Raw genomic sequence first — 21,588 nt, 5'->3', positions numbered from 1 at the left:
ATGCTCGCAATCAACCATGTGTTAAGTTTTATACGTGCTGGAGCAACACCGTCAATGATAAGTGTTGGAGCTGTCGTGGTTCGCCCACTAGGGACGTTGGGGCGCCGCCCCACAAAGCTGCTGGAGATGGGAAATTATTTTTCTAATGTAAATACTTTTCTTTAAATAGTTTTTGTTTAATTGATTCTTTCAACGTGAATTGCCTAATGAAGATAATATTTTAAGTTGTTCATATTAGAAACCGCTGGAACACCAGTCTGATTTGTGCCTCGGCATATAATGCATTGCACAACGCAATGCATTATATGCCGATACGGGTACCTGCGTTTGGATGCATACATATGCAAATATATAATTGCGTATGATTTGAAGTAAATGTAATCAATTCAATAGATTAAAGTAACGTGTATGCGAGTAAGTGTATATACACTGCGTGTGTGCACGTTGATAATTTTAACATTCTGCCAGCGGAGTGGAAATATGGGGCGGTGTTGACTTTAGTCTACAGGGCAAACAGTACACCCACAGTCTCTCTCTTTAAATGCACACACATACTTAGCACACACACGCGACTCCACATACACACACACTCGTCTGCACGCACACATTTTTATGCAGACTGCCCATGCTTACATACATTTGGCTATGCACTCACACCGTTTACTGGACACACCACTTTACACACACCCTTAACATACACTTGCTTACATAAACAGTGAACATGCTAAACATGCCACGCATACATGCCTATGTAACCATACACACTGTCATACAACACCAACACTCACACATACATACCCTTTATTATACACAACTACAGTACACACAAAGATCCCACGTACAGCCTTAACAGACTTGGGGCAAGTGCTGTTAGCGAGCACCTATGAAGGCTTGCATGGTACACGAGGGCGTGGGTGGCCGGCACCATGCCTGGCCGCCTTTGTCTCCCTAGTGGCGATGTTTACACATCACACCAGGTACTCATTTGAGGTTGAGTCAACCTAAGGGAGGCCCCAGGAGCAGTTCAGATAATCATTACCGATATTGGCTGCGAGTCACTCAGGTCGCCGGGTTCGCAGTGCAGTGTGCGAACCACGACACTACCACTCCCCACAATACGCATACACATGTCCGCTCTCTCAGGCAAGAGGATGCTGCAGCTGGTCTTCGGGTTAGGCTGCCTTTTTATTTCTCGTCACCCCTCCTCGCTGCACATGGCAGGACACATCAACATCTTACATGGCCACCACAAGCACGTTACAGAAGACCATTTTGGCAAAATGGTAGCAATGGTAAAGGTGATGGCAATGATGGTGGTTGCGAAGTTAATAGTGGGGGTGATGTTGGTGATTGTAATGATGACGACGGTAGTTGAGATGGTGGTGGTGAAGATTATTGTGGAGATGGTGAACACAATGTGCGTTTTTGAATTTCCTCAATCAGTTGGTCCCGTGGAATGGAATCCTGAAAAGGGAAAAAGTTTACAAACGTTATATTAAATACACAAAATAGAGGCAAAAAATAGTATAAGCATTAATAATTATACACGTAACTATGATAACAGCATCAGAAATGACAATGAATCAATGTGACTTTAAAAGTTTAGACAGTTTTGTCTGGTCAGAAAGAGCCCATATTCTGTACAGTAACTCAAGCGCTTTAACTGACTAATGTATGAATTAAGTTTATTCTGTAAGAGGACGGAGTGGCGAGGAGGAGGAATGAAGAGGTGACCTCATTGCGGGTGAGCACAGTGCGGAGTTTCACGACCCCAGCCTCCAACTCGGCATGGCCGACGATGCAGACGAAGGGGATTTTCATCTCCTCGCAGACCTGCAGCTGAGACAGCAGCTTGGGGTTCCGCTTGTAGGACATCTCCGCCTGGGCAACATCAACAGCCAACACCACCATTGTCATCAGCATCAACACCAGCACAAAGGTCAACGACAAATGTACATCATCGCCACCATCATATATGCAGAGATCATGAAGGTATGAATGTAATTCAAGCCGATTAGGGTCTTGGGAATGCGTGAGTGTGAGTTTGCTCCATGTGCGTGTGGATATATGCATGCGTGTGTGTGTACGAGTGTCCTGTGTGGGTCTGTGAGTGCGGATGCTACATGTTTATGATAAGTTTTGCCATGTGTGCCTGTCTGCATGAAAGTCTACGTGCTTGTGTGTGTTCGGGTGGTGTGTGGCATGTGTCCCATATGTTCGAGTGTGTGTGCAATGTTATTTGTGCACGTTATGTTTATGAGCAGTATGTCATATACATGTGTGCACAATGTATAAGCATATGGCGTGTTTATATGTAAGATTTAGTTGGATTCAAAGCTATAGAAAATAGTGTAGGGGTGTTAGAGAGAGAGCCCGTTATGCATGGCAGCCTATGGTAAACAAACACAGTAGGCGGGGCTACATGTGTGCACAAGCAGGTGCCCTCTGCGACGTCCGCGCCAGACACCCTGGGGGGTCGATTCGGTCGTTATGATCCCCCGGGGCCCCACCCCTCAGGGAGGGGTTGGGTATAAAAGGGGATTGTATCGAAGGGCTCGGGAGTGATGTTTAGCTAAAGAAGAGGAGGCGGAAGACGTCTGAGATAGAGCCCTGGACTCCCCCTGGTACGCCGTCCTTATCAGGACCGCGCAGGCTCGAGCCAGTGGCGTGGTACCAGAGCCAGAGCCAGTGCTGGTCTGGACTCTGGGTACCGGGCCCGACTGACCAGTGTCGGGCCAAGATAGCCTCCCCTAGCCCATTAGTGGAGGACTCAGAGGCAGGCTAGGGTTAGCTAGAGAGGTGTGTCCTCAGATAGACGGGTGAGGGGGCCGATACCCCCTCAAATGTGTATGTCACAACGTTGGTGTTAAATAAACAAGTGTGCCTCCAACTCCGGTGTGAACGAGTCGTGAGCGTTACTACATCTGGCGTCAGAAGTGAAACAAAGTACGAACATGGATACACGCCGGACGACTCGAGTCGGAGTACCAGGGGCGGAGGACACCGCTGCAGTCGGAGGGCCCGAGATGGCTGAAGATGCCATCGAGCAGCCGGGGCTGGGTGCATCCACGCCACAGCAGCTGGAGGAAGGGGAGCCGTCGACGGAGGGGCTGAGGCAGGCGCACGCGAAGCTGGCCGAGCTGCTGTACGCCGCAGCCGCCATGCTCGACAACATCACGCGGCTGGGGGCTGCGGGACCGCCACGAGGCGACAGCAGCCAACGACCACAGCGCCTTCCCGCCATTTCAACGGAGCAACATTTTGAAACTCCCGCCATCGCCGCAGCTGCTGTTGAGGGCGTGGCCGCTCTAAGCATCGCGTCCAACGGCGGGAGTACAGTGCCTGCCGCGTCACCACGGGTGCGACCGGCGATGCCATCGCTGGTTCGTGCCGACGCTGAGTTGAGTGAGGCGGACGAGGGAGTGCGTTCTTCCTCTGCAGCCGCTGCCTTACATCAGCGGCTACCTCCACTCAAGGAATTTGTGGGCGAGGATGGCGACTGGGGCGGCTTCCAGCGGCGCTTCCTCGCTCACCAGGAGATGGCACAGTGGACAGACGCCGAGGCTCTCCGCGCGCTGCCAGCACTTCTCGACAGCGACGCCCTCGCCACTCTAACATCGGCTTCGAAGGAGAGGCGCTCCACGCTGCGGAAGGCGATGCAGGTGCTGTCGGCGGTATATGGTCCACCATCGGACTGTCGCCAACTCTTTTACGATCGCCAGCGGGGGACGAAGGAGTCGCCCCTGGCGTACCGCACAAGCCTCCTGGCACTGGCGAAGGAGGCCTTTCCACGAATGGATGACGAGGGTGTCGACGCCATGGTGACAGAGAAGATACTTTTGCTGGCGGACGACTTAGACATCGTCATTGTCGCACAGGACGATGCAGAGATGTGCTCCCTCCAAGCGGCCCGTCTCCTCCACGCAAACCTGTCCTCTCAACGACGGAAGGCCAGCAAGGCGGCGAGCGGGCGCGCCGTCGCTGCGGCCACCCTCCCGGCGGAAGAGGTTTGCGCCATCAACCATCAACGGCAGCACGGAGCGGGAGCGCGGGAGGACCGGGCCGGTTCAAGCCGTCTACAACGTCCATCGTCGCCACCAGCGCTTCCACGCTGTTATAACTGCGGCATCCGGGGCCACGTCGCCTCGGGGTGCCGCTCTCCTCGGCAGCGCGGAACGACACCTCAACGGGACGCCGGCCCTCGTCACAAGCTCCACCATCATAATCCGGCGAGTCGCGGCACCCCTCATGTTTGGCCCACGCACACGCCCGTCACACACTCGAACACCGCAGCGAAGGGGGGGCAAATATCGCGTACCATGGCACCAACACGCACCGCTCTGGGTACTCACATTGAACCCAGCCAGTGGTCCGTGTTGGCCCATCGGGTTGTAGCCGCGTCATCGGGGTCGTCGGCCGTTGTGGGTCACATCGATGGGGTCGAGGTGCGCATCCTGGTCGATACAGGAGCATCGGCGACCATTATTTCGGAGTTGATTTATAACATTCTCCCTGCCCAGAGCCGTCCTTTGATGCCTGTTAATGTGCCATTCTTTGCTGCTAACGGGGGTTCACTTGGCATCATCGGACAAATTCGAGCCCAAATTTGTGTCGGGGATATTAAATTATCTGGGCCGATTTTTGTTTCCTCCTCGCTGGCGGTTCCGTGCCTGCTGGGGACGGATTTCCTGGCCAAAATGCCGATTAGGATATTAATCGACCAGGGATGCATTGAGCTCCCATCGGGCCGACGCATGGCGTTTTTGCCATCCCCCGCTACGAGCCGGACGGCGTTCGCGACGGTGCCGGCGTTCGTAGATAGAACGGTGCGCGTTCCTCCGGGGGCGCAAATGTTAATTCCTTTGAGACTTCGGCGGCCCTTCGCTAAGGGCATTGGGGCTCAAGGGGTTTTGCTGGGACCGTCTAGGGCCGGGGTCAGTGGACCTAATTTACTCCCGGCCCAGACCATAGTGAGAGGGGATGGAGAACCCTTCATCGCGGTCCTCAATGTGGGCTCGCAGACGGTGGTGGTCCCACAGGGGACCGTGCTTGCTCACGCAACGCCGGTGCCCTGTGATGAACCCGTCGCGAGTCATGTCGGCGCTGCCCCTGCACCGCGACCACATTCAGACAGCGATGAAGGGTGGCTCGAGGCGCTTTGCGCGGGATCGACGGACCTGTCAAATTTAGAGCGCCAACGTCTTAAGACACTACTGAGGGAATTTTCCGACGTTTTCAGTCGGGATAAATACGATTTGGGCTGCACTCATCTGCTGCGTCACCATATTGATACGGGTGACAGCGCGCCAATACGCCAAAATCCTTTTCGGTTGAGTCCCGCCGAAAAGGACCATGTCAAATCGGCTGTTGATGACATGCTAGCCGCCGACATAATTTCTCCCTCCAACAGCCCTTGGGGAGCGCCGATCGTCCTGGTTAAGAAGCAGGACGGTTCGTTGCGGTTTTGCGTTGACTTTCGGCGCCTTAATAAAATTACGGTTGCCGACGCATACCCGCTCCCACGGATGGACGAATCGCTTGACGCCTTGGCGGGAGCGCGATTCTTCTCCACATTGGACTTACTTTCGGGATTCTGGCAGCTTCCTCTGGACGATGATTCAAAGCCTAAAACTGCTTTCCGTACTCCGCACGGCCTGTTTCAATTCAACCGGTTGCCGATGGGCTTACACTCAGCGCCGGCAACTTTCCAGCGGTTGATGGAATTGGTTTTGGCTGGATTGCAATGGGAGTCGTGCCTGATTTATTTGGATGACGTCATTGTCTTTGGCAAAACTTTTGAGGAACATCTCCAGAGGTTGCGGGCGGTTTTCCTAAAGATGCGGGCTGCTAATTTGAAATTTAAGCCCCAAAAATGCCATTTGTTACGCGAGTCGGTGCGTTATTTGGGGCACATCGTGGGGCGCTCAGGTATTTCTACCGATCCCGCCAAAACGCAGTGTGTAAGCTCCTGGCCGACTCCCACCTCAGTGGGAGAGGTTAGGAGTTTTATTGGGTTTGCGTCGTATTATAGACGCTTCGTCGCTAATTTTGCGACTATCGCCAAACCCCTACATGCTTTAACATCTAAAGGGGTTCGGTTTTGCTGGGGTCAGGAGGAGGAGGCTGCTTTTTGCTCCCTTCGGGATGCTTTGGTAAACGCTCCTCCCCTGATTTACCCTGATTTTTCAAAACCGTTCTTGCTCGACACCGATGCGAGCAACACGGGTATTGGGGGCGTGCTCTCCCAGGTGGTTGACGGCGTGGAACATGTGGTTGCGTACGGCAGTCGGGTGTTGTCTCCAGCGGAGCAACGGTATTGTGTCACCCGTAGGGAACTGTTGGCAATTGTCCATTTCGTCCAACAGTATCGCCCATATCTGTACGGTCGGCATTTCACCGTCCGCACAGATCATGCGGCACTGCAGTACGCCCTGAGGGTTCAACAGCCATCGGGACAATTGTCCCGATGGTTGGAGGTCCTCCAGGATTACGATTTCCAAACCACATACCGTAAGGGCGTTCGCCACACCAACGCGGACGCTCTGTCACGCTTGCCAACCACCTCCGAGTGTGCATGCCTCCTGGGGTCTGGACGTTGCAGGCCTCCAGGGGACACATCGGTACCTGTCTTGGCGGCCGCCAACGACGACGATGCAATGGTTCCTAATCCGATCGAACAGCAGGGCAAAGATTCCCTGTTGGGGTTGCCCGTCATTGAATGGGGGCGCCTCCAGATGGAGGATGTCTCGGCCTCCTCGGGTGGCGACGTCGCGTTGGCGGTGCGGCGGGGGGAAAAAGTGGTGGTTCCGACGCATGGGAAATGTGCCAAGGTCTGCTAATGCATTGGGACGGGAAGTCACGTCGACATCGGCTGGTTGTCCCTACTGGGTTGCGGGGTAGGGTGGTATGGGCCGCTCATGAGCGCCTCCTACACCTGGGGACCCAAAAGACTCTCGCCTTGCTGCAACTTGATTTTTACTGGCCTGGCATGACGAGGGATGTGGGGGATTTGTTGGGATCGTGCCCTCAATGTGCACAACGCAAACCGCCGGCACGGGAGTCTAACCCGCCCTTGCAATCGATCAAAGTGTCCAGGATAAACGAGCTGGTCGCTCTGGACATTTTGGGACCATTCCCCGCCACCCCCAGAGGGAATAGATATTTGTTGACGGGTGTCGAGTATTTTACACGTTGGCCTATGGCCTGGCCTTTGGCCAACCAGTCGGCAGCAGCCATCGTGGAGGCCTTTGTTCAGGGTTATGTCCTGGACAAAGGTGCTCCGGAGAGGCTGCTGACCGACCAGGGCAGAAATTTTTCCGGTAAACTACTCAGACAAGTCTGCGATCTCCTGGGCACAAAGAAAATTCGGACCTCCCCATATCACCCACAAACTGACGGGATGGTCGAACGTTTGCATCGCACCATCTCGTCCATGTTATCACAACAAGTTTCGGACTCGCAAACGGATTGGGACCTACAAATTCAGGGGGTCTTGGCGGCGTACCGGATGGCACCCCATGCGGCCACGGGGTTTTCTCCCTTTTACCTTATGTACGGCCGAGAACCAGACCCGCCTGTTCGTGCCCAGTTGCGGATCCCCGTGCCGCAGGGAAAAACTAATCTGGCTGACCACGTTAAATTTAATCTGGACAAATTGACCGAGGCACGGGATGCTGCAATGCAAAACTCTGACCTCCGTCAGAAGGCAAATGAGCGCCTCAGATTGAGTCGAGCGCACATGCTGCAGTGGAAGCCGGGGGACAAGGCATGGTTGCACTGCCCCCAGGTGCCACTGGCAACCTCCTCTAAACTTGTGCGGCCGTGGCGGGGCCCTGTGGAAGTGGTGGAGGTGTTACGTCCGCAGTGCGTGCGCATCAAGTGGGGGAAGCGGCGATGGTTCGTGCACCCCTCCAGATTAAAACCCTTCGCTGCGGTTCACAACCCCACTTCACACGCGCGTGGCCAAACATGTGGGGGGTCGGCCGACTTGCTGGGTCCGTCTCCGTCGCTCTCACCTAATGCCTTGCCGGCTGTGCCACCTTCAGGAGCATCAGGAGTGACGGGCTCACGCCCGATCACCCCTCCTGCGGATGCCGAGGGTCACGCGGAGTCAGAGGAATGCTCACCTCAAGACGGACAGTCGCCACCTGATTGTCCGCCACGCGGGGTTACCCCGTGTGAGGGGCCCGCTGCAAGGACGCGCGCTAAAATGCGCAAACTGTTGTGAGGCCGGGAAATGTGTACATAGCTGTTGTGTTTATTGGGTGTTGTGTGGATGGTGTGTTTCCCGCTCCTCGGATGTACATATGCTGGGTTCACCGTTTGTTGTGTGTGCGGGGTGGGTTCCCTGCTGGTTGTATATAAGCTGTTTTTTTACGGAATTCGTATTTATTCGGGGGGGTGCGTCGGGTTGTTTCTCATCTTGTTGTTGCGTTCTTGTTCTGGTTCCTGTTATTGTTCAAAAAATAGTGAGGCACACGCGCGGTCAGGGGGTGAAGGCACCTTTATTGTCAAATTTTTGTATGTTGGCAGCCGGGACGGCTGCATGCTATGCGGGGGGGAGTGATGTAGGGGTGTTAGAGAGAGAGCCCGTTATGCATGGCAGCCTATGGTAAACAAACACAGTAGGCGGGGCTACATGTGTGCACAAGCAGGTGCCCTCTGCGACGTCCGCGCCAGACACCCTGGGGGGTCGATTCGGTCGTTATGATCCCCCGGGGCCCCACCCCTCAGGGAGGGGTTGGGTATAAAAGGGGATTGTATCGAAGGGCTCGGGAGTGATGTTTAGCTAAAGAAGAGGAGGCGGAAGACGTCTGAGATAGAGCCCTGGACTCCCCCTGGTACGCCGTCCTTATCAGGACCGCGCAGGCTCGAGCCAGTGGCGTGGTACCAGAGCCAGAGCCAGTGCTGGTCTGGACTCTGGGTACCGGGCCCGACTGACCAGTGTCGGGCCAAGATAGCCTCCCCTAGCCCATTAGTGGAGGACTCAGAGGCAGGCTAGGGTTAGCTAGAGAGGTGTGTCCTCAGATAGACGGGTGAGGGGGCCGATACCCCCTCAAATGTGTATGTCACAACGTTGGTGTTAAATAAACAAGTGTGCCTCCAACTCCGGTGTGAACGAGTCGTGAGCGTTACTACAATAGCATCGAAATTGTAAACATAACATATAATAAGTAATTAATATGCAATTGTACATTACCATACTATTATTAAACCATACATTCTAATATAACCATTACACTGGTGTGCTTGACTAATTCTCCAATAGTTGGGAGTCAAAGGTCGGTATACACATTCATCTGTGAAATGAGGGTTTGGTTGAGCCCCATCCATTCTTGAAGTTACAAGAACGGAATGGATGGCTGGCCAGAGAGGACTTTTCACAGCCTCGTAGTCACCCAGGGAATATACCCCCCTGTCGATACTGTGGGACACTGCCAGGCCATAGTACAATGTGCACGTGTCCAGCCCGTGCACAACATTATGTAGATGTTTTGAGGACGCGTCTATAGGTGGCGCAAGGGTGGTCCTAAGTAGTCAGTTACCCATACCTCCTTTGGCAACTGCATGTGTGTGCGCATGCATGTGTGTGTGCGCATGCATGTGTGCGCGCGCATGCATGTGTCGGGTGGTGGTGCATGCCTGTAATCCAGCACTGAAGTGGCGAGGGTTGGTGGATCGGACAAATGTTGCAAAACTCCCTTCCCCTGGGCATCGAGGTGCTATACCCTGGCTTGCCATCTGTCTCTTCTGTATGAGTGTTGCCCCTCATATACATGGTTTCTCCGAGAGCTCTGGCTTCCTCCCACATGTATAAACACTCACTAAATGGCTGAAAATATATTAATATGTATAGAACTGCAGAAGAAATGTTTTGGTGCTGGCTTCCAGTTCGCGTGTGGTTCTTCAGCCATTGTGAAAATAAATTTGCATGAATGACACGATATAAAACTAACCGTTAGATAATTATTTTGTTTAAATTATGTGTGTGCACGCACGTGCTTGTGTACGCATGTGCGTTCGTGCACACCTTGATGCCGGCACCCCACAGCTCCGTGATGAGCTTGAGCCGTTCCTCCAGCAAATCTTTCTGTGCCGACGCCACCAGCACCTGCGTCTCGGTCGTGCGCACATCCGTTTGCTTCGCCTGTAAATGTACGCACACACGTTATCTATATAAACATACACGTGTTGTACATACAAATACATACTTACCACAACGCACATACACGAGTATAAATGGATAAATGGAGACAAAGATCCCCCAATGTAGCCGTGGAAAGTGCTGCGAGGGAGCATCCATTAAGGCCAGCAGGGAATACAGCACAGCACATTTATAGAGCATTAAGTTCAAGAGCCGTGCTTCAATTTGTGCATGTAAGAATAATTGATTAACTATTGCAAATTATATTATGCTATATTTAGGTTATAGCATGAACAAAAATCATCAGTTCTTAAACCGAATCATGACAATTTATAGAATTGCAAACAAAAGGAATCATTACACATACCGACTGCTGATGACAATACTTTCCTTTAAGAAGCGATTCCCAACTTACCGAAAAAACCTAAGAATATGATTCCCAACTTTTATGTTATGGAATTCACTGCACTATCGGCAAGCACTTCACATGAAGTTCAAAAGCTTCTCTTCCGTTTTCTCCCAATGCAAATAAGAGCAGCAAGTGGCGGCGCGAGCGTGCAGCGTGACAGCGCCAGCATTGTGGAGCCGGCACCTCGAGGATGGAGAAGATGCGCTCGATGCCGAGGGAGACGCCCACGCAGGGCACACGCCGCCCCCGGGGGTCAAACATCCCCACCAGGCCGTCGTAGCGACCCCCCCCGGCCACACTGCCCACACCCCCCTCGCCCCCCTCCTCCCCGGCCTGGGGGTCACCAGCGCTCAGCAGCACGGCCTCGTAGATCACGCCCGTGTAATAGTCGAGGCCTCGCGCCAGGCTCAGGTCAAATCGCACCTGCGGCACCGTACAGGGGACCGGGGAGAGGGTACAGGGGGAGAGGGGCCAGGCAAGGGTTCGTGACATGCGATTGTGGGTAGTGAGTAACTTGAGAGTTGTGAGGTTCATAAGAGCTGATAGTGTTGTGTCAATAGTGAGAAACATAAATCGTGAGTGTCGAAAGCATCGTGAGCGTTGATTGAGTGTCGTATCAGTTGCGTGTGTCTCGGCTGTCATCCCAGTTGATAGTGATTATCGTGTCGGTAGCAATAATCGTGAGCGAGTGTCAGGCTCCCCCACCTGCTGCGTGATGCCCATGATCTGCAGGAAGCCCAGCAGCAGGCGCATGTCAGTCAAGCCGGCCTTGCAGGCGGCATTGGGGCCCAACACGGAGTCCTGCAGCAGCTCCTCCACCACGGCCTGGCCACCTGCAACCCCCCCCCCCATACACAAACAGCGCGTGTACGCGTGCCCGTGCTGGTGGTGATAACGCTGACCACCGTGGTGGTGTTGGAAGCGGTGCCGGGAGTGGTGGCGTCGATGGTGTTGATGAATGTAATCGTGATGGCGGTGGTGACACTGGTGGTGGAGGTGACGGTCATGGTGTTGCTGATATATTGCTTTTGATGGAATTAGTGATTGTGATCACAGTGTCAATGGTGGTGACGGTGGGGGTGTTAATAACTGTGGTGGTAGCAATGGTGATGTCCGCAGTGCTGTCCGAGGTGATGGGGGTAGTTGTGATGATGGTGGTAGGTGGAGAGCGGTAGTGCAGCGGTAAGCAAGTTGTGCTACGAACTCGGCGGCCTCGGTTCTATTCCTGCTCATGGCCAACACCAGTGACGATTATCTGAACTGGTCCTGCGCCTCCCTTAGGTCGACTCAGCCTCAAATTAGTGCCTGGGGAGACAAAGGGGGCCAGGCTTGGTGCTGAGCACCCACCGCCTTGTGTACCGTGCTGGCCTTCATAGGTGCTCGCTAACAGCACTAGCTCCTACAGTCTGCTAAGGCTATACGGGTGATGTTTGATAGTTGTAGATATGGTGATCGTGGTGATTATCGTGGTGGTTGTGTTGGTTAAAGTGGTCGTCGTTGTGGTGGTGGTGGCGGCATTACCGTGCTTCTGGACGTACTGCCCAATGCGATCGGCCACCTCCGGGTCGAGCCCCTTCTCCCCGACCATCTCGGCTCGCACCTCACTCCACGGGGTCTGTCAGGCGACGGAATCACGCGTTAATCACGTACGGGACCGCACATCTAACAACGCACCGATTTATCTTCTTGGTTCTTTCGGTAAAGTCACGTAGAAGGGAAATAATAAAAATATAATATAATGAAATAAAATTCTCACGACGTTTCGGCCACAACACAAGCTGTCTGAAAGACAGCTCTGTCTTCACCTGAGGACGGCTGCTTGTGTTGTGGCCGAAATGTCGTGAGAATTGTATTTTATTATGTTTTATTTTTATAATTTTATTATTTCCCTTCTACCAAGAAGATGAATCCCTGCAGTCACGAAAGCTGTAAATCGAAAATTAAGGCACCGATTCATCCATTACTATAAATTCCTATGCACACTATACGCATATAACTGTACATCTGAATTGGTAATTTTATGTTCAAATATATTTGGTTCAAAATTCCCTCTATTCTCTCCAATCAAACACTTCTCTGTTCATTTCAACACAGATTTCCTTATTGTAATTTGTCGAGCAGCGTCTGCCTTTTTTTCAACCTCTTGGCCTATTCCCCTGTATCTTTCTGGAGTTTTCTTCAGCAAGCCTTAACGTCTGACAATTAGCTTCATATGTATGTGTCACCTTCTCTGAATCGTTACAATTAGGACTGCCCTTCTCCTAATCCTTCATGACTCTTTCTTTCCTCCCAATGGTTTTCTCCATTTGATGCAACTCGCTTCCAAAACTCTCCATTCTTCTCATGTGTTCCTTTCACCTCACCCATGTCCCTTACTAAATAAATGTAGCATTAGACACCATACCAAAGGGTCACTACAAGTCTCCCTGCTCATCCATCTTAACACTTCAGCTGGACACAACAACTTTACACTGAAGATGAAGGATGTTCTAAACGTTACTGGTTTCCACTTTCAATTTCTTGAGTCATAAATAAAGTAATAATATGTTATACCTTTCCTATTGCCATCCTCAACAGTCAATTTTAGGTGACACTGCACCAGATGCAATTCATAGGTTTACCTCAAACTAACAACACACATTAATAAAATGCTAATGATTCACTACCCCTGGAGCACACACAAACCTCCGTTTAGCACGGTTGGCTGTGTATGGTGCAAAAGAAGTGCAGCATACATACAAACACTAATAACACATTTCACACAAGCTAATGTGGTAGATACACCATTGTGAATCACATTTATCATTGAATCTTGGGTTCCACGGAATGATCTGGCCAAATGTATATGATTGAAACCCTCATCCACCCCATACAGCCAAACGATTTGGATGGTCACATCTATAAGCATTTACCACTCCAATTCTTTTATTTTTATCTCACCGGTAAGTTGAAAAATAAAAAAAGAAATGTACATGTTAAGTGAATCACGTTAATGACACATGAACGAATATTGAACCTAACACACACACACGTGACTGACACGTGAAGGACATGCATGTTAACTGCACGCCCGCGGCCAGCCCGGCTGCATCAGCACCTTGTCCAGCTTGTCGACGGACGAGCAGATGGTGCGGAACTTCTCAGAGGGCACGCCGCACGCTTCGAACATCCCGTCCAGGATGCGCCGGTCATTCACCTGCAACACAACCGCGACACAATAACACAAATACCAACGCATGAGAGAGAGGCTCTCTTTCGATACAGGGTGGTGTTGTAAGCTTGGGGATGGTGCTTTGATACGTTCTATGTTTATGGTCTCAAGACGCGCAACAGAGTTGAGTTTGGATCGTACTTTGGGCTGCAAAGTGGCCAGGAGATGGCAGCACAAGTGTTTTCCCTTCCTATATGTGGGTTTTCTTTAAGCTAACATAATTGCCTAAACATCGCAACACATAACCCCTTGAAAAAATGTCATCTTTAGGGACGTATCGTTAGTCTCAGCCATGGGCCATCATGCCTTATAGGTGAGACCCCAAGCCTAACTCGCTTTTCTTTACAATCAATGTCGTCTCTAATTTGCATCTGGTACATGATCCATGTGTTCGTCTGCTTGTCTCTAAGTATAATCCCAAGCATGCACCACTCCATGATTCTTTACACATGTTTCAGCTTTTGTTCCAATTTTTGCTGGTCACTGTTCATCTTTCCAATTGATGTGCCAGAGCAGGTAATACGGACTGATAACTTCATACTCACATTATACGTGCACACATTGAGATGTGTGCTACGTAGCTCGAATAAATGACTTGTAGCTATAATCCAATCATTTTTTTCAGTTCCATCTTCCTTTAAGAAATAGGGGCATTGTTAAGATGTAGGTGCTGTCGTACCAGACAGGTGTTACATCAATAGATGAGGAATAGATTAATATAGATGGGGCTGTGTTAGTGAAGGGGGCTGTTGAAAAAGCAAATGTTCCTACCTTGATAATGAAGTCACCAATATTGAGCTCTGTCAGGATTTCATGGACGATCTTCAGGCATTCGGCATCCGGAATCATAGGGTCGTATTGTCCAGCAATATCAAAATCCTACAACAGATGCAGACACATTCGTGGATATTGTTTACACACAAGCACACGAGTGCACATGTAGTCATATGTTCACAAAACCCCCATAGCTGGAAGGCGGCCATCTTACCCACACAGCACTTACATGAGAACAAACACATCCAATGACAAATACAGAATGTGAATCACGCATACGAGGGTGGTGTGGCCAAAGTCTCACGATAGTATGCACAATGGACCAGTTAATTTCAAAGAAAAGTTGATCTCACACACGAAGACACATCGACGCGCACAATGCACTCACACACTGGTAGAACTCGCGGTAGCGTCCACGCGTCATGGCCGGGTTGTCACGGCGATACACCTTGCCCACATGGTAGCGCTTGATGTTTGTCACCTTGTTCATGGCCAGGTAACGGGCAAACGGGACCTTGTAGACACCTTGTTAAGGGATAATAGTCCAAACACCTAAATAAAGAACAAGGCTTCAAATACCTCGACAGAGGACAAGAACTCAGTGGTCGATTAACGTCTGGCATTTGTAATGAGTGAACAGACATATATTTGAATGTGGTGTAAGGATACAGTGAGGTCATATCGCAGAGAAAGTAGTTCTCCTCCCTGATCCTTGAGATCATAAATCAACTTCGAGTCTTCTCCATACTTTCCCGTAAGGGTCTCCTACACACACAGCACACACACATATACACAACTTAATTTCTAAACATGTAACAAGATTCAATGATTTGTCACTATCTCGTGTTTCCCAACACGATTACAAATTCATTCTTCTTTGTATTGGTTTGATCGTCTGTACAGCTTTATTTGATAACTATAACATTGGTATTGTATTTGCATGATCACTTTTTTAATTGTAATTCATCAATGCTAATGTACGATTAATATGGATTCTTACACTCACAATTTGGCACGTGAATTGTGAGTGTAGGAATGCATATTAATCAACGAATAAATGCTTACATGACTATTACTTTTCCTTTAATATTGGTCATTTCACGATGGTACCAGTGCCAGGACTGATGCACTGAAAAACCACGTGGAGTGGTGAAGGCTCACGAACAGGTCACCAGGCAGCTCCATTTGCTGTGGCAGAAGGGATTGTAGGCACATTCACGGATCGGCTACGACTCAAACCAAGGAATATGGGTGGGGTGGTAAAGCTTAGCTGGTGAAATTCAAAGCATAGGCCGGTGTGTTATTTATGGAGTGGATCTTGAATTGATGTTTTAATTATAAGCCAATCAACATTAATAGCAAAAAAAACATTAAGCTAAAGGAAAAGTCGCTGTTAGTAGTGAGCCCGTAAATGGGGCAATAGCAGTAGGGCTTGCCTCGTAATGGCTGCTGCAAGCTCCCCAGGGAGCGCAGCATTGACGGGGCATCTGCCCAGCATGCGGCGACATTCTCATCCTCCCAACAGCAACAGAGTAGACCGTCATCACCGAGTCCCCAGGTGAAGTCTGCACACCTGATGGTGCCACAGCAGAAGGGGCTCATTCCTGTCCTGAGGTGGTGTGAGAGATCTCAGCTTATGTTCCCTTGGCCTAGTGATCAGGTGGAAGTTTGTGGGGCTCTCTGTGACTCACTAGAAGCTCAATTTTTAATGCCATGGACTGGCGATGGATCAGTGATGCACGTACACGCCCATTACCTTGAGCTCAAAAACGGGTGTGTCGATGGTCTCAGCCCCATGGCGTTTGAAGGCGTCCACGATGACCTTGAAGGCTGCTTCACGGATGGCCATTTGGCGGGGCCCATAGTCCCGCGTTCCCTACAGTAGGCCAACACACACACAGACAAACGTGCCCGAAAATGGAGATGAGTGTCTATAACGGACCTGATGATGACCGCTTGTGTTGTGATCAAAACGTCGTGAGTTTTTGGTTTTTATGAATTTTTTCTTATTTTCCATTTACGTGACTGTACCGAAAGAACCAAATAATATAACAGACGTCTCAAGTTTGGACACATGCGATGCATCGACTTGGCCAGAGGGTGGAGTGGAAATGACCAGATAGAGGTGGTGTGAGACTAGAGGAGAGAGGTAAGTAAATTATTATGCCATATTCATACATCAGAGCACTTAATTTCCTTTATATACACGAAAATATATCAATATTTTTAGGCTTCCTACATTGTAATGTTTGCCCAATGCCATTAATGGTAATTTGATTAGAGCGCATGTGCAGATGGTTTCATAAATGATTTCAGCATAGGCACTGATCCTACCAAAAATGTTTTTTGTGGGATGTAATCATGTTATATTAACAATAATGAACTACACTTTTGCCTGTAGACTCTAGATTAATAGTCTGCAGCACGGTACTCCCATTCTCTACCTGCTCATGAAGTGCACGTGCCTGCTCCACACAACTATTCTTCATTCTGCCACCTCTGGCCTAGACTTTATGCCTCATCACTCAGGCTACGCTAATTGTGGCATTGAGGTCACGGAAATGGTGAATTTGAATAAAGTCAGTGAAATCATAGAAATGGCTATAGAAACTCATATTATTCACTCTTCCTTTATTTCCTTTCACAAATGGCGGGGTGGTCATGGAGGGGTAGGGAACAGTGCTGTCCCAATGCAAGCCAGCCACCCCATTTTTTAAAATTATTTTTCAAATCATTTCTATACGATTTGATTATGAATGCCCCAAAAAATGTACGAACAACTTGGCTTTTTTAAACGTTTAAATGGTTATTGTAATATTTTTTTACACGTGTTTCTTTGAAACAAATCATTTGTTTCGGCACTGCTGTATGTTATACCGTGATCTGTGAATTATAATTTCCCCCCACACCACAGCCATCAAGTTTACTAAATATTACCAAGTCACCTGTCACAGCCTTCCTCATCACCTACCTTGGGATTTACGAACGGAATTATTACAGCAAGCAGCCAAATTAAACGTAAACAATTGTATCAAAATCAATCCTCCCTTCGCACCTTTGGGGTTTTGAGCACAAATGTGTGCTTTCCTTCATCCAGGCCCAACTGCTCCTTCAGGGAGAGAAGTTTTTTAACTTCTTCTGAAATCTGTAAAACAACAATAACAGAAATACTACTAGTTAGTTTTTAGGGCTTGCCTGGTGACAGCTACCATTGTATTGGCAACAGTTTGAGCAGCAGTGAAACAAACACACAGGGTCAAGGTGATAGGATGCAAACCAAATCAGCTTGGAGAAAAAAACCATTGAGACGTTTTTATTGAAGATAAGTTTACATTTTCAACTTGGTCATTTTAATTTTACCAACATGAATACCAGCAAACTATATTAGAATCTCCAATGGGTTTAAATTACAAACCATGCATGAACGCACGTGCAACCCACGTTGGCGGTTGCATCATAATCTGAGGTGGGAGGGGACTTGTGAGGGGAACAGAAACCAACAGCCACGAGTGGCCCCTGGGGAAACTCATGCCACAAAGAGTCAGCTTGGGCCCTAGGGGGCTGTAGCAGGGCCCAGCACAAAGCCAGCTCCACGGCACCACTACGCAATGCCGATTACAGAGCCATCCACGATTCCATGGTGAAAATTTGGAATCACGGTTCAATTCCAGAATCGAAATTTGTCAATGATGCAGAATGGACACTGGTAATGGCTACATAAATGACTGTAATGGTTCAATTCCAGAATCGAAATTTGTCAATGATGCAGAATGGACACTGGTAATGGCTACATGAATGACTGTAATGGTTCAATTCCAGAATCGAAATTTGTCAATGATGCAGAATGGACACTGGTAATGGCTACATGAATGACTATAATGGTTCAATTCCAGAATCGAAATGTGTCAATGATGCAGAATGGACACTGGTAATGTCTACATGAATGACTGTAATGGTTCAATTCCAGAATCGAAATTTGTCAATGATGCAGAATGGACACTGGTAATGGCTACATGAAAGACTGTAATGGTATCATCAATGCGGAATCTACGGTGTGTGAAACTATCAATCGGTAACGATATGAACCTGAAGAATATATTACGGCGCGAGTCTGCAAAGCTGACAGCAATTTGAAAATATCGACTCTGTGGCGATGTTATCTTAATAATCTATAACGATCCCCATTGTGATGTGGAGTCTTTGCGGCGTGTAGTATTCAGATCGGTAGACATCCCACAATGGTGCGATTCAAATAATGTCCACGCTAACACCTTGGCGTTTCCCATCTCGAGGCGTTTTCCTCGGTGAAATATCTTGATGCACAAAAACACAAAGAGACTCGTGCACTTTGCAGCGATGTCAATCTCCAGAGAGATGCAATAGGAATCGGAAGCTATCGATTACACCACAGCTCGAGTCACGGGCGAGGAAATCGATTCCGCTGAGTCTTCTCTGCAGAAGTGAAACGTGGCCATGAAACGGTGCGCCCTCGTCCCGTGTGCATCTACGGAATCTCGCCTGTTGTGTTAACACTTTGAGATTTGAAGAAATAACATTGAACACACGTTAAACAGGACGCGCACGGGTATCGGGTGGTCCACGCACGATTCAACCGGCGACAACACACGACATCTTTACACACGCCAGTCACGCACTCCCGCATCCAACATCACTCAGGTCACTCCTTGACAATAAGACTGCCCCCCCCCTGGTCGCTCGAGTTCTCACCAGATTACACAAATAATAAACTCGAAACTCTTTAAATACACGCGCGGACTGCAACACGCTCAAACTTAATTCATTTAACCGGGTGAACAACCAAGATACCAGGATAAGTCTAATCTGCAAGTGACCTGTTTCGTTAACAACAATGACTCGTAACTCTTACACACAGGTACCGGGGACTCATGTCAAGGTTGATTCGACCTAGGGAAGTAACACAAACTGTAACGCCATCAAAGCCGAACACAGACGCCACGAACATACTTGAAGACTGTAACGCACTCAAAAGGCTGGAACTGTAAGACTGTAACAACACCAAAAGATACTGCAACACTCAAGACTTGTAACACACACACAGACTGTAACATTACATAGACTGTCACAAACACGGACTAACACATACACACAGACTGTAACATACAGTCTGTCACACACAGACTGTCACACACGCGGACTGTGACACACAGACTGTGGCACACACAGACTGTCACACACACACAGACTGTAACATTACATAGACTGTCACATACACACTGTCACACACACAGACTGTCACACACACACGGACTAACACACACGGACTAACACACACACAGACTGTAACATACAGTCTGTCACACACAGACTGTCACACACACACACGGACTAACACGGACCGTCCCACACACATGGACTAACACACAGTCACACACATGGACTGACACACACACACACACAGTCTGTCACACACACAGACTGTCACACACACACACACTGTCACACACACATGGTCTAACACACAGTCACACACGCAGTCTGTCAGACACACGCACAGACTAACACACACACATGGACTGACACACACACACACAGTCTGTCACACACACAGACTGTCACACACACACATTGTCACACACACACACATGGACTAACACAGTCTGTCACACACACAGACTGTCACACACACACATGGACTAACACAGTCTGTCACACACGCGGTCTGTCACACACACACACACATGGACTAACACAGTCTGTCACACACGCGGTCTGTCACACACACACACTGTCACACACACACACATGGACTAACACAGTCTGTCACACACGCGGTCTGTTACTCGGGCGCGCCGCATTTTCCCGGAGCCCTTGGGCCCGATCCAATCGCGAGGCGCGCGTTACGTCACGTGATCGAGCCCAGCCAATGGGCACAGCCGCGTTCACTCGACCAGGGCCGGGAAATGAAACCGCGGCGTGGAGGAGAGCCGCACCGTCTGGGCGCTCGCCTTCTCCGCCTTGAGCCTCCGCACCACCTCGCCCTGCGCCTTCACGGCGTCCGCCATCGCCGCCTTCTTCTCGCAGCTGTCCGACATGACACTCGCACGACGTCGCTACTCCCAGTGCCGGCTCCACGCGCACCCGGCAGACACCACGGCACCGACTCCTCCCCCTCCCCGACTCCTCCCCCTCCCCGACTCCTCCCCCTCCCCGACTCCTCCCCCTCCCCGACTCCTCCCCCTCCCCGACTCCTCCCCCTCCCCGACTCCTCCCCCTCCCCGACTCCTCCCCCTCCCCGACTCCTCCCCCTCCTCTTCCATTGCTACCCCGCCCGTGCAGCTGAAAGCGAGGTGCAATAATTACCTGGCAGCCCTTGAATTGCTGGAAACCCACCACCAGCACTGCCTACGACTACCATCATCGCGAGCACCGCCCGACATGCTGCTGGGAGACACCGTTTTTAATCCCTTACATTAACACTAGCTACCCCGCCCATGCTGCTGACACTTAAGCGACACCCATTTAAACCTTTGTAAACAGTTTGCCTTGAGAGGCTAACCCCCTTTTCCTGAGGACTGCTTATGTTGCGATCGAAACGTCGTAGTTTTTTGTTTCTTTGAACCTATCTACGTGACTTTACCGAAAGACCCAAAGAATATGAATTCCTGCAGTCATGAAAGCTTTAAGTCAAGACTTTATATTCCACTAGCAGGAAGTACCCAGCTTTGCCTGGGGGAAAAATAAAAATACTTCAAAATGTGTCGTCTCTTAGAAAACATAACATAAACACTAAGGTATTACAAAAGCCTGGCATTGTTTGTCCGTCAACAAAATTATACAAGCCTTTCAGAAGGCTTCAATCAAAGTTATAGAAAGTGGGGGTAAAAAGTTGTCCAAAACGTTTCCAAAATTGTAACCCCACCCCCACCACCCAGTATTTTGTAGGCATACCTCACACCCTACACACAATAGTGTAGAGTATCGTCCGACTATAGCAGTAACTGACTTTGCAGTAGTATCTACCGACTCTATAGCATATACTGACTATAGCAGTAACCAGAGGTGTGGACT

At 49.8% G+C, this 21,588-nt stretch overlaps 2 protein-coding genes across 2 annotated transcripts; one reads left to right on the top strand and one right to left on the bottom strand.

The window, feature by feature from the left end:
• Window positions 1–1,166: 1,166 nt before the first annotated feature.
• Window positions 1,167–20,699, bottom strand: HARS1 (histidyl-tRNA synthetase 1). Its single transcript, XM_078856862.1, has 13 exons — window positions 20,511–20,699; window positions 17,594–17,683; window positions 16,295–16,414; window positions 15,208–15,303; window positions 14,927–15,052; window positions 14,536–14,643; window positions 13,651–13,749; window positions 12,075–12,168; window positions 11,259–11,386; window positions 10,737–10,976; window positions 10,031–10,147; window positions 1,735–1,881; window positions 1,167–1,464 (listed from the first exon to the last, which is right to left on the bottom strand). Exons 1-13 carry the CDS (start codon window positions 20,610–20,612, stop codon window positions 1,393–1,395), a joined length of 1,539 nt encoding a protein of 512 aa, XP_078712988.1. The 5' UTR covers window positions 20,613–20,699; the 3' UTR covers window positions 1,167–1,392.
• Window positions 2,858–8,228, top strand: LOC144932620 (uncharacterized). The gene is made up of 2 exons (XM_078856863.1): window positions 2,858–4,229; window positions 8,046–8,228. The coding sequence occupies exons 1-2, from the start codon at window positions 2,955–2,957 to the stop codon at window positions 8,058–8,060; spliced, it is 1,290 nt and encodes a 429-aa protein (XP_078712989.1). The 5' UTR covers window positions 2,858–2,954; the 3' UTR covers window positions 8,061–8,228.
• Window positions 20,700–21,588: the final 889 nt, after the last annotated feature.

This window comes from Lampetra fluviatilis, chromosome 5 (assembly GCF_964198595.1).
Source record: "Lampetra fluviatilis chromosome 5, kcLamFluv1.1, whole genome shotgun sequence".
Classification (NCBI taxonomy): domain Eukaryota; kingdom Metazoa; phylum Chordata; class Hyperoartia; order Petromyzontiformes; family Petromyzontidae; genus Lampetra; species Lampetra fluviatilis.
This window is presented reverse-complemented; position numbering and strand designations above follow the sequence as displayed.